A 12,961-nucleotide genomic window follows, 5' to 3' on the forward strand; every position below is an offset into this window, starting at 1 on the left:
TCTTTTTTTTTTTTTTTTTTCCTTCTCCGTTTGCCCCAATGCCGTCTTTCCCACCCCGAACCCGTGTCAACGCAGGGCCGCTTTCAATGCCGCCCGCATCAAAGCTTTGGGTGTCGTTCGGAAGGGGCCGACGCCCATTCCCGGTTTGTTTCGGGCAGGGTCGTACAAAGATGCCTCAAAATACTGTGGAAAACGTGACGTGATGAATGTAGAAAGCCATTTGGCATCTTTATTTTCTCCAACCAAAGTAGGTGATTTAGACCATGAAGACGGAAGTACTGCCAAGGTTCGGGTTTCGTCAATTGTGTAAAGTGAAACATTTTGAAACGATAATGTTAAAAAACAGGATTCAATATGATGAACTTTTATATTTTTCTCATGTCGAAGTTCCAAAACCCCATTTTCAGGAAGGTATTCATCTTCCTTCAAATCATCAAGACGCAATGCGTAAAGGGAACGAAATAAGGCTACACGATTTATAACGTTTTTCGGAGCGGTTGCTACATCATATCCTCCCATTTCTGCAAGTAGATTAAGTAATAATGTACCTGTTAATAAAGCATCATATCCCGCTTCATGTGTTAATCCATTATTGTTCTTGTTGTTGTTGCCACTACTACTACCACTGCTGCTGCTATTTCGTTCTCCTTTTTCAGTCGTCATAGCATCATATGCCTCAAATCCCAAAGGAAGTTTTACTTGTATATTGGCTGAATTAAATCCATATTCTTCAAAGAAACCACCCAAGTAACGAGATCCAAACCGTCCTAGAGGAAAATAATCTTGACGACTTGCAATATACCGAGTATCAAAAATAATAGGAAACATTTTTCCCAAACGCTCTTTAAATTCTGGTAAAGTATCAGGTAATGAACTTTCCAAAGATGCAAATAAAAAAAGGATATCTGCAAAACAATTATGACCCACACAAGGTTTTTCACTTTCTACAAGAGCTTTAAAAATTAAACGAAAACCCAACATATCTGTTAGTTCACGCTTTTTAAAATTTTCCTCTTTTTTTTCTAAACGAGCACGTTCCTCAGGAAATATAGCGCGAACAATTCCGGTAAAAGATGAACCTTGTCGTCTAAAAGAAATTAAAACATTATTAAAATGTTTTTCAACATATTGTTTAAAATATTCACGAACAGTTTTACTTTTTACAGGTGTAAGAAAAATTTCTCGTCCACTAGATTGTAAAAGATCCATTGTAGCAGCTAATTCTATTTTACTTAATGGAAAATCTTTATTTTTTTCTTTGACTCGATTTAATGTATCTTGTATTCGATCAGAAAAAGTACGAACCGTAGACACAGCGTTATCAAACCATTTTTTTTCTTCTTCAGTCATAATATCTATACCTTGATCCTTATTATTATTATTATTATTATTATTATTATTATTTTGAGATAATTCCTTATACCTTTCCTGGTGTTTTTTTCGTAATGCTTCTTCTTGTACCTTATCACAATACGCTATACCATAATAAATCCAAGATTGAAAATTCATATCATGCCGACGAAGAAATGCAAGTGAAGAAGGACTTAATACCACATCTCTAGACCTTTCTTCAATTGTAAAGTCATCTGAATGATTAGGAAAGAGAATAAAATTAAAAGGACGAGCAATATACTGCGTAGGTGTAGATTTACTATTCTTATTATCCTTATGAAAAAGACATATTCCAACTTGAATAATATTATATCGACTAGCTACAGTACATTTGGCCCGATAACTCTCTTCAGGTGAATCTGTCATACTTTCTGGTAACTCTGGTGTGTTAATACCTGTCATTTCCTCATCAAAGGAGTAAAAATCACAGGTTTGCAACAACTCCACAAACTTTGGAAATATTGCAGGAAAATTATCTCTGGTAACCTGCATTATTAAAAATAAAAAAAGAATCAATTAATTGTGATAACAAAAAAAAGTTTAATCTAGTTAACTAATTTCAGGAGTTGACACTAATGGAACAAATAAGCCCTCTTAATGAATCCCTTTTATTTCCTTTCTTAAAAATAAAAAAATCTCTAAAAAAAAAAAAGAGAGAGAAAAATACATTTTGTTCATATATATATATATATATATATATATTCCACTAGATAGCAAAAAAAAGAAATAAGCACACGAAAAACTAAAAGAAAAAAAAATCTTCTCGGGTATTAAATGTATTTTCAAAACTCTCCCAGAGACAAGTAAATAAATGAATAAAAAAAGAACCTAAAACACAGCAATGTTATGGTAGAAGCATAGACCAACGCACAGGATGACGAAGATGAAGTCCAGATTGAGTATCTACTCCATCCCCTTGTTTTGATATAGAATAACATGCATCTTTTCTTGAAGACATAATATTGTAATAGACATAAACATGAGAAGTAAAACTCCATGATAATACCTGAAGAAGTTCATCCCGAGAAACTCTCTCTGGTGGGGAAACAATTGCCGTTGCCGCAATAGATTGAGAAGGGGAAGAGACATTTGTAACTGATGGTTTTGAAGAAGAAGTTTTAGTATCAAATTCTGCCACTTCCTTTGGAGGACTCTTTACAAATTTACCATATAATTCTAAAAGTGAATGAGATTCAAGTAAATAACACATATGAGGTTGAACTCGAATAGAAAATTGAAAACCCACAGATTCTCCAGGTTCCAAAAGTACAGGAATACTAAAATCATCTACTACTATAGGAGTTACCATGACAGCTTGACGTAATAATTCCAAAGCTTTCAAATCTGCACCCCGTGGGGCAGCTCGTTGTTCAGAACACAAAGGAACACTTGAAAGACTACCGAGAGTATCTCCAATCCAGGTAGAAAATATATCAAAAGATGCTTTTTGTATACAAATAGGAACAGAAATAATATTCATTACGTTAACATTTACTAAAACAGATAAATGTGCTGTATGTCGCGCGGTAGAAGTACACTGTAGAACTTTACCAACTGGCATTCGATAATAACAAGTTCCCAATACTATAGATGAAGGTCTATACCAGATCATGGATTGTTCTTCTGATGCTATTAATGCACGAAGAATAATATTATCCTTTTTATTTTTCTTCTCCTTTTCCTTTTCATTAGGGGATTCTTTTTCACTTAGGAGAGGAAGTAGTAGTACATAACCAATAGTAACAGTTTCATTATAATTCTCTAAATCTGGTAGGGTATGATTAAAGTTATACACAGAAGTTATACAACTAGGAATCGTTTTCTTTAAATCTGTAGAATGTTCACTAGAGATAGAGGATAAAGATTCTTGAATAGCTATATTACTATCAGGTCCTTCTACTACGGTAAGAATCTTTCCAGCTACGACGGTTAACCCAGAGGAGGTGGAAGAGGAGGAAAAGGCACTATTTCTCTCCATAGGAGATGAGGTAGTACTCCAAAACGGTGGAGTTCCAAAAGAAAAGAATTTATCTCCTCTAGATTCCTCTTTTTCATGTTCCTTTATTTTTTTCTCTTCTCCCTTTTCTTCTTTTTCTTCTCTTTCTTGTTCCTGTGGCCATTGTATAGATGCCCCTTTATCCTCATTTGACAACTCTGATGACTGTGATTGGACCACAACAGGTACAATACGCACCGTGTGAAAGAGTTTACGCCACAAGGAGGCAAAATCACTTTCCCCCATTCTTGCCATTAACGCACCACCATCACGGGAGTGTTCTCCATTTTCATTAGAGAAAGTTATGGAAAGTCTAAACTGCAAAGGTTGCCATGAATGTACTAATTCTGTGGCATCATCATTGACAGTCGTCGCAACACGCGAAAGTTGCACTACCAGGATTTTACGTAGAATATCCATTATCTCTACTACACTATACAACTAAGAAAAAAAGAAAAGAAAGAAAGAAACCACGAGAAGAATATTATTATCATAACAACCAGTAGAAAAGTAATAGTAATCCAAATCAAAAAAAAAAAAAACTGTACTACAAGAACGAAACTTTATCCCACTTTTTTCCCTCTATTTTTACTCCGTACTATATAACTTCAACTTTTTCCGTGTTTGAGTGTATGTGTATGTGTATCTGGAAGAGGAGGTTTGAAAAGCAAACGAAAAAATAACAACAACAATAATAACAAAAAAATCTAAAAAAAAAGAAATAAAACCATGGAGGTTTAATTCATAAATGGTTAATATTCCTTGTAGTGATTACGCCGTATCCAAATCAGTCTCTGACCTCTTCCACGTCGTTTGCTTTGTTTTCTTATTATAATAATACACTTTCCCTGTAGAGGGATCTTGTCGTTCTCCCCATACACTTGATGATGATGATGATGTCTTGATAGGTTTTTGCTTCTCTGTGGTTTTATTATCACCGTTAGAGGTATTCTTTTTCTCCTCAAATGTATCCTCTACTTTCCATGTTGTCGACTTTGTTATCTTATGCACATAATAGGTACGACCAGTACCTGGATCCAACACCGCACGCCAACCAGTACCACACTTTGATTTCTCCTTAACAGTATCTTTCTCCTCCTGTTTCTGCTCTTCATTGGAGGAATTGGGTTTAAATGTATCTGAAATATTCCATGTAGTACGCTTTGTTAGAGTATGAACAAAGTAATGTTTACCACTCGCCGGATCACGTACAGTCTTCCAACCCTCACCACAGCGTGGAATCTCTTCTTCTTCTTCTTTTTTTTTTTTCTCCTCCTCTACCACTGGAGGGATAGGCTCTGCAGAAGTTACATCAGAAGCATCTTTGTTATTAGTGCCCGGCTGCACCGATGAAGCTATCGCACCGTCTACTGTAAAGGAAGAAGTTGTATTCCCATTCCTATCACCATTTCCATTTTCTACGCCTTTTACTACTGGAGTGATAGGTGCGGGTTGCAGAGATGTAGAAACCTTTGGGTTGGTGCCAAACATTCGTTTGTTACCCATTATCTTTGGTGGAGCTTTATGCAATGTAGATAAGATACGTGACTCTGTTTCACGTGCAACTTGGAGTTCCTCCTGAAACTTGACTTGCGGCCCTTGCATAGATACAACAGACTCTACAGGGTGTCTATCCAGAGACAATGACTCTGAAGATATTATCGGTGTAGTAGTAACAATATCTTTTACTGTACCTATTGTTTCTATTACAGTTTGTTGTTGTTGTTGTTGTTCTGGCTTTGGAATAATATTCTCAAACGCCTGTAATGCTGACGGTGATATACTAGGACGTAAGGACTCTTTGGATACTTCACTTACTGTTGGTCTTCGCTTTTCTTCTTCTTCTTGTTCTTTCTGCTTCTGCAGCAAAACGGTTGGTGCTGATGGGGAGCGAGTGTCCATGTGTTTAAAATCAAATAATGGAGGAGGAGACGGATGTAATTTATTTTCTCCCTGCTCAAGTCGCCAAAGTTCCTCTTGGTGTTGACGAATAAACTCCCGAGCTGATCCAAGTAAACTAACTCCACCACGTCCCTGGGCTTCATTCATCTTATCAACTGCCTCCATTGCAGCTCGTATCTCCAGCAGAAGATCCTCGCGGGCCTGAAGACTGGGTACATTATTGTATGGAGAGAAAACCGCATCTGAGTTAGGGAATCCATGAGATTGTTGGATAACACCATCCTTATCTTTTGCGGTTTGACATTCCGACATCATTTGAGATTCAGCAGCACCAGCAAGCATTTTCCATGCGGTTGGGTTTAATTTCTGGTGTTGTTGGGCCCATTCACTAAATTCGATATTGTTATCTTCTCGTTTGAGAAAAGATGTTGTCTTTGTTGATGTTGATGGTGTTAGTCCTGTTAAATACGGCTGTGGATGTGTTGGTTTACCTATACTCGCCATGTAGGCCTCTCGGCGTCTCTCACGATCTCTTAAAAGATTATTGATAAGAGACATTGCCCCACGATCTTCTTCCATTTCTTTTTTTCCCTCTTTTTTTTCTTTTTCTTCTCTCTTTTCTTCTTTTGGCCATTCTCTTTCTTGCATGGTTGTGTATACAGAACCACGAGGTATAATCGCACCAGACGTCGGTGTTCCTGCTCTTATATATTCTTCTCTTGTTGGTCCCATACGATTTAGACTCTTTACAGGTGGAGATTTATTATGGAATAAACTTTCCTTATCATGATAACGAATGAGTTGATCCACGGCATTCTGAAAAAGTTCTTGTGCCTTTGTGGTTCGAAATGTAATAAATAATCCTTTACGTGGTGGGAGTCCATCTTTAGTACGAAAACATAATAATGTATATTCATTCAATACCATCAACTGCAGTCCTTCACCTCGTGTGGGATCTTTCCCTTCTTTAAAGGCAAGAATAGGCATTTCTACAAATATCTCATCTCGTGGGATATCATACGGCACAAATACAAGCATTCTTTCACATTCACTCAACATTGTAGTATCACGATAACGGGCCACACACGCCAAAGCAAGATACACCTCTGATGGTGTTTGCACAGAAGAGAGAAACGCAATATCGCCTCTCTTTAACGCATGAGAGTTTACATCTCTATATATTGTGGATCCCCGTTCTGTTTTTGTTCGGGCTGCAGTAGTGGCGGCTAATGTTTCTGGATGAAAGAGGGGAACACACTCACTGTAGCGTGAGCGAAGGAGTTTGGAAGAGGAGAGAATATCCATCCTCTACTTCCTGCAACTCATACTCAGAGTGATATATATATATATATATATATAGAGAGAGAGAGAGAGAGAGAGAGAGAGAGAGAGAGAAAACAAAGAGAGAGGAATCTCCCCATCTGCCCAACATAATAATAAAATATAAATAAATAAAACACAGATACAGATACAATGAAAGTAGAATAATAAAAAACAAAATAGCGCCAACAACAGCAAAACAAGAAAAAAAATAAAACAAGTTTACACAAGTGATAAACATCATCATGTTTATCTAATAGCTGAGAGAAACTCTATTCTATGATACAAATAAAAACAAAACAAAAAGATTTATGGCGACTCTTTCATCATTAAATATCAACTAGAAGTTCATAACGAATAGAATCTCACGGTGCGGGAAAGAAGAAGAAAAAAAAAAACACCATAAAGAGAATATATAAAAAAACATGAAAACTTCTTTGGATGTTTACGCCCCTTTCAAAGGAAAAGAAAGAAAGAGAATTATAGACCTGGCTCATCTTCAACAGAGACATTACTAGCATTCGCAAGGGCTACAAGTAATTCTTTCACTTCTTTTAAAATAGTTTCCGCTCTATCATGTCGGGCTCTGAACTCCGCCTCATCACTCTCTACATTTTCACAAAGTCTCTTCACATCTTTAAGTTGAATGAGTCGCTCATTTCCATCATCATAAAGATCACCCACAAAAGGAACAAACATATGTGTATTCCCGTTAATATTCTCATCACTTTTATCCTCATCTTTTCCTTTTTCTCCTACTCCTTCTCCCATTCCATCATTCCAATCATCATCATCATCATCGCGCTCACGTCGCTTCCGTGTCATTCCCATTTTCTTCACAGAATTGCCTGACATCATCATCATTGATGTTGTTGTTGATGTTTCTGCAGCTGCTGGTACTGTTGAATGTAAAGTGTTCTCATCATTTTCTCTCGCAGCCACTGCATGATCCGCATCAAACTCTTCTACTATAATCTTTCCCCGAAACGTCACCCGCGGCGAGAGTCCCACTTCCTTCACATCACGTCTAGCGATATAATATTTCCCGCCGTGCAGAATATCGAATGGGGAGTCTAACGCGACGGCCCGTGGCTGCACAGAGCCGGTGGCATCACACTCTATCAGACTGGTAATACAATACTCCTCCGCCAGCTCACGTACAGTGATGTTGCCGTTAAAGCGAATAGGCACAAACCCTGCGGTGGTGCTGTTCTCTTCGCGAATGAAGACTGCCGTGGCACTGGAAGGTGAACTGCCGGCGTCAGGACACTCTTCCATTCAACTATACTCTTCCTTTTCTTTTTTTCTTTTTCTTTTTCTATTATTCTGCAGATATACGCTTACAAATAAGAAAAACAAGAATGAAGAGTACTAATATATATATATATATATATATATATATATATTTGATATACATTTTGTTTGAAATAGAATAAATCAAGTGAAAAAAAATCAACAACAATAATAATAAAGTACAACTATATCTAACTATTTTGGTGAACGTGAGAGTCTCCCACGCATGATGGGACTGCGTGGAGGTTTCACCATGTACGTAAGTGATGCTCTCGCTGTATCCTGCTCACCCAATAGCGGTGCCGGGGTCCACGATGAGAATCTTTCAGCAGGAGTAAAAGAAGAAATAATATCATCCTCGTTCACATTATTATTACTATTATTATTCCTCTTCTCCTTCTTTCTATTAATAGTGTTATCGAGCTGCATATCCCATTCTGAGGTATTTTCCACACATGGAGGCGATATGTAGAGAATCACCTGTTCCGTGTACACATTATTATTCTCAGCAGGAAGCAGAGATCGAGGAATGCGTATATTATCGTATTTCTCAGATAGATTTACCACAACTCGTTTTTTTGGCATTTTAGCGAGTAGATAGGGTACAAATGTATATATATATATATATATATATATATATATATATATATATATACACACTCTCTCTCTCTCTTTCTCTCTCAGTAACACATAAATATAACTAGTAAAGGTACACTACAATATATACACACGTCTGTACTACAGAAATAAACTGAAGTAAAAAAGAATAATTTAGAAGTAAAACAAGTAATTTTTTCTTTATTTCTATTTATTTATTTATGTCATTCACAACATCACATACGCGTTTGCAAACTTCTTATTTAAGGGGTTATTTCATCACGAAGAGAACTGAAGAAGAGGAAACTAGCAAGAGAATCCCAACTATCCAGAGGGATAAAAAATGATTCACCAGCGAGTAACTTATCTTTTTTTATTCACTACCCATCCCCCATCAAAACCCCCTTTTTTCACCACACCCATACCTTTTCAATTTCGATAAAGACTGCGTGTTGAACAAATAAAACGAAAATATATAAAAAAAAAAGCAATAATATTAAGAAAAAAAAAACAAACAAACGAAAAACTCAACAATATACTGAAACAATGATGATGCAGCAGTTCTAATCCTATTTTCTTTTTCACATCACCTCCAACTCCCTTCTTCACCACCTATATCCTATCATAATAATTTAAGAATGAAAATATGAAAAATAAATACACGATCGACTATTATATATATATATTCTTTTTTTTTTCTTTTTCTCTCTTTCCCCCACCCTCCCCACCTTTCTGTTAGTTCATTATTCTTATGAGACCTGCATTCTAGCCGACTCCAGGAGTTTATCCAAAACGAATTGTGTCATCCAGGACATACGACCCCACTTTTGGATTGCCTCTGCAGATGCGACGAGTCTTCCTTCGGCATCAGGCGAAAGAGAAGCCGCAACATCACGCCACATTTCAGCCTCCTGGAAGTATCCATCCTCTTCAGGTACTTCAATGATATCCTCATCACGTTTAACAGTCAGTTTGGTACCACATGCTTTGGTAGAGGCATCAATAAACTTAAAACTAGCATGTCCAGGAGGTTTTGTAATGGGGTTGTAAATATTTGGAGATTCAATGATTCCTGTTGTACCAGAAATGGTAAGCTCTGCCTGTGCAGCACTGTTAAAGCCACAATAAAAGAATCCTGTAATATTTTCAGCACCGAGATTAAATGTAAGTTCACCTGAAAAGGCAACGATAGCGCCTTTATCATTTGTTTCCAAAATACGTCCAACCGCGGATATGGGCATATGAAATTGCATGATATGCAGCATAGCTCTTACACAGTACCATCCACAATCACCTAGGGCACCGAGATTTTCCAATGCGGGATTGAAACGAATATTTGTTTTCTGATTTTCCTCATCTGCATACCATGTAAGGGTTGCTGTTAGGCGTCGGATAGATCCACATCGTGGGATTGTTTGCAATAATTTCTTTAACCAAGGTCCATGAGAGAACATTGTACCATCCATATATAAAAGTTTCTTTACTCTTAACTGATCTAGCCAACTTTGGAGAACATCGGCATTTTCCGCCGGAGGTTTTTCTCCAACAACATGCTTTCCATTATGTGCACATTTCATCACCCACGTTAGACGTTCCATCACAGGAATGGAGATGTAAACAATGTCTACATCATCAGATGTTACCAACTCATCATAAGTGCATACCCTTGGTCTTTTGTCCACATCAATATGAAGTTCAGTAGAGCATTCTTGTACAAAGGTCTCAGCTTTACTTGGATTTCGGCTTCCCACTGCAGTAACAACAAGACCAGCGGCTTGAATAGCTCTCCAAACCTTCCCAGCGATAGCAGAAGCACCAAGGAGTCCAACACGGATAGGTTGTGTCATTTCTACTTGATAGTGAAGATAAACCTTTTTTTTTTTCTTGTTTTAAAATGGTCTTACTCTGTGTTTAAAACAATAAAGAATATTATTACAAAGTAAGAAAAGAAAAGAATAAAGAAATATCAAAAATTATGTCTATACCGATACGAACATCTTTTTTTTTTTCTTGTAAATCTCTCCACCCCACCTCTCTCCCTCTCTATAGAGAGTGATAACGAAATATAAATAAATAATAAATGCAATATATACTAAAAGAAAAACCCTCACACCTCCACATCTGCGGTCATCGTTTTATTTGCTACAAATGCTGGTATTTGCGGCATCGGCATTACTGGCACTGGCGCTTCTGGTCTTACCACTGTCCCTACCAATGGTGTTGCTGTTGTCGTTGTCGCTGTAGCTGTAGTTGCTGTTGCTGTAGTAGTTGTAGTTGTAGTTGGTCGTACGCCTGATTCCACCACCTTTACACTGGTGGTATCCTCATTTCCCTTCTCACTGCCCATCCCAACCGCTGTTGTTGTTGTTGTTGTTGTTGTTGTTGCCATTGCCGCTGCTGCCCGCGCTGCGCTGCTCTGTGCAGATTGCAGGAGGGCCTCACAGACCCGCTGCGTTGCCCACGCACTGCGGGCCCACGGGCCACTCTTCTCCGGCACCACCATCGCCGCCAGCGACTCCCCGCGCATTAACGCCACGGCGACATCCCGCCACAACTGCACCATTTGAAAACTGCAGTCCTCCGCTGACCGCCGCGACGTCACTTCTCGCTGGAATGTCGGCAGACCATCACTCCACGCAAGTGTGCCACGCTCTATCGTATACGTAGGCACCTCCACATCCGTGGGATTAATAGCCCCATGGACCGTAATCATACCATCATCACCATGAAGACGCACAAGTTGCTCATGTGCGGAGTGGAATGAACAGAAAAATGACGCCCAAACAGGATCTCCGTCCACAGTAAAGAGAAGATCACCAGAGAAGGCGGAAATTCCATTTTTTGGACCACTACGCTGCACCACACGTCCCATTGCCACACTAGGAAGAGTAAAATCTACCATGTGAAGAAAGTAGCGTACACAATACCACCCAAGGTCTCCAAGCGCTCCCATAGGTTCAAGTGCAGGATCTAATCGAATATCATTCTGTATAAAATCATCAGAAGCGGAGAAAGTAAAATGCGCTTCCATACGACGCAATTTTCCAATTTCTCCAATGGCATGACGAACATCATGGACACGTTTCCCATGAGAGAGCATAGTACCATCTATGAATAAAAGTCTTTTCGCAGCAAGACGCTGAAGCCACTCCTCAAGTTCTTTACAGGATGCAGCTGCAGGTTTTTCACACACCACGTGTTTACCATGCTCTGCACATAGCAGGACCCATTTATGTCGGATCGCTGCTGGAATTGGAATGTACACAATATCAACATTTCTTGACATCACAACATCCTCATAGCTACCAACGATAGGTTTGTTTACAAACGATACTGAATCAGACAATTCATCTACAAACTTTTGTGCTCGGGAAACATCTCGGCAACCCACCACGGTTATTTCATGTCCTGCATCATGAATAGCAACCCATGTCTTTCGAAGCACTCTCGCAGCACCCAATACACCAATACGCAGACGCGTCTTTGGTACGGATGTCATACTATGATTCTGTTCTTACAAAAAAAAAAAATAAATAGAAAAAAAACCCTTGCCCCACTGTGGAGTATTAAACCAATATATTAATAGAAGAATGAAAGATTTGAAATGGAATTAGGAAAAAAAAAGCAGAGAGATAGTGAGTACATCCATAACTAACACCAGATACATTTGGAATGATTACAGTAATAAGGATATCGTTCAGCAAAGCAAAGAAAAAAAAAAGAAAACAACAACAACAACCAATAAAGAGAAAAAGAAAAGAAAAAAGAAAGAAATAGGTAGTAAGTAATTGAAAAACACGTAACGAGGGTAGTACTTTGGTAACCAACACAGTTAAGGAATACAATTTCCTTTTTACACATCATTTCTACTAACAGAATGAAGTAGTTTAAAAATAAACTCAATAATCTTCACATTACTCTGTTTTTCTAAACAGAAAAACGGGCTGCATAAGGGGTAAAACGTCCATCAGAGAATACATATACAAGCACCAACATAAATAAAGAAGAAGCCCTGGGAAAACTTGGATGCATTGCAATGATGCAGGTCGCGCGACCACCATTGGCAGCCACACGGAACTGCTGCGGCCAACGACGTGTCGGAACAGTTCGTCCACTATTCGAAGAAGTAGAATACATATCTTCTTGTTTGAGCTCTACACCGCCTATAATTACATCAAACTCGCAATTGTTAAGGATAGTTAGCTCCGTTCCACGTGTAGGGGTCTTTCCGTCGAGATATATATCCAAAGGACAAGCACGTCCCATAAGAGGGAAGTTGAAAAATGCTGTGAACGGAACTTCCTCTAATGAAAGTGGACGACGGACAAAAGGAGGAACAGGTTGCTCTGATGAGGGTTGTTGTTGCTGTTGTTGTTGTGGAGCCACGGCTGATCCATACTGAGGCTGAGCTGGCTGAGTTCCCGTTTGCAGCGCTGAAGCGGCCGGTGAACCATATTGGGG

The 12,961-nt window shown here is 38.5% G+C and overlaps 8 protein-coding genes across 8 annotated transcripts; all 8 read right to left on the bottom strand.

Moving 5' to 3' along the window:
- Nucleotides 1–66: 66 nt before the first annotated feature.
- Nucleotides 67–1,884, bottom strand: TM35_000132520 (putative ribonuclease; the record flags this gene model as incomplete). The annotated part of the gene is made up of 1 exon (XM_029025468.1): nucleotides 67–1,884. The coding sequence occupies one exon, from the start codon at nucleotides 1,882–1,884 to the stop codon at nucleotides 67–69; it is 1,818 nt and encodes a 605-aa protein (XP_028883314.1).
- Nucleotides 1,885–2,236: 352 nt separating this feature from the next.
- TM35_000132530 (Protein X92) lies at nucleotides 2,237–3,808 on the bottom strand (the record flags this gene model as incomplete). The annotated part of the gene is made up of 1 exon (XM_029025469.1): nucleotides 2,237–3,808. One exon carries the CDS (start codon nucleotides 3,806–3,808, stop codon nucleotides 2,237–2,239), a length of 1,572 nt encoding a protein of 523 aa, XP_028883315.1.
- A 351-nt stretch (nucleotides 3,809–4,159) lies between these two features.
- On the bottom strand, nucleotides 4,160–6,595 carry TM35_000132540 (uncharacterized protein; the record flags this gene model as incomplete). The annotated part of the gene is made up of 1 exon (XM_029025470.1): nucleotides 4,160–6,595. One exon carries the CDS (start codon nucleotides 6,593–6,595, stop codon nucleotides 4,160–4,162), a length of 2,436 nt encoding a protein of 811 aa, XP_028883316.1.
- A 495-nt stretch (nucleotides 6,596–7,090) lies between these two features.
- On the bottom strand, nucleotides 7,091–7,888 carry TM35_000132550 (uncharacterized protein; the record flags this gene model as incomplete). Its single annotated transcript, XM_029025471.1, has 1 exon — nucleotides 7,091–7,888. The coding sequence occupies one exon, from the start codon at nucleotides 7,886–7,888 to the stop codon at nucleotides 7,091–7,093; it is 798 nt and encodes a 265-aa protein (XP_028883317.1).
- Nucleotides 7,889–8,098: 210 nt separating this feature from the next.
- TM35_000132560 (uncharacterized protein) lies at nucleotides 8,099–8,488 on the bottom strand (the record flags this gene model as incomplete). The annotated part of the gene is made up of 1 exon (XM_029025472.1): nucleotides 8,099–8,488. One exon carries the CDS (start codon nucleotides 8,486–8,488, stop codon nucleotides 8,099–8,101), a length of 390 nt encoding a protein of 129 aa, XP_028883318.1.
- Nucleotides 8,489–9,249: 761 nt separating this feature from the next.
- Nucleotides 9,250–10,347, bottom strand: TM35_000132570 (oxidoreductase-like protein; the record flags this gene model as incomplete). Its single annotated transcript, XM_029025473.1, has 1 exon — nucleotides 9,250–10,347. The coding sequence occupies one exon, from the start codon at nucleotides 10,345–10,347 to the stop codon at nucleotides 9,250–9,252; it is 1,098 nt and encodes a 365-aa protein (XP_028883319.1).
- A 260-nt stretch (nucleotides 10,348–10,607) lies between these two features.
- On the bottom strand, nucleotides 10,608–11,999 carry TM35_000132580 (putative oxidoreductase; the record flags this gene model as incomplete). Its single annotated transcript, XM_029025474.1, has 1 exon — nucleotides 10,608–11,999. One exon carries the CDS (start codon nucleotides 11,997–11,999, stop codon nucleotides 10,608–10,610), a length of 1,392 nt encoding a protein of 463 aa, XP_028883320.1.
- Nucleotides 12,000–12,427: 428 nt separating this feature from the next.
- TM35_000132590 (uncharacterized protein) lies at nucleotides 12,428–12,961 on the bottom strand (the record flags this gene model as incomplete). The annotated part of the gene is made up of 1 exon (XM_029025475.1): nucleotides 12,428–12,961. A coding segment is annotated over one exon (534 nt), but the record flags the coding sequence as incomplete, so codon positions are not given.

Source organism: Trypanosoma theileri (assembly GCF_002087225.1).
Source record: "Trypanosoma theileri isolate Edinburgh chromosome Unknown TM35_Tth_13_V1, whole genome shotgun sequence".
Classification (NCBI taxonomy): domain Eukaryota; phylum Euglenozoa; class Kinetoplastea; order Trypanosomatida; family Trypanosomatidae; genus Trypanosoma; species Trypanosoma theileri.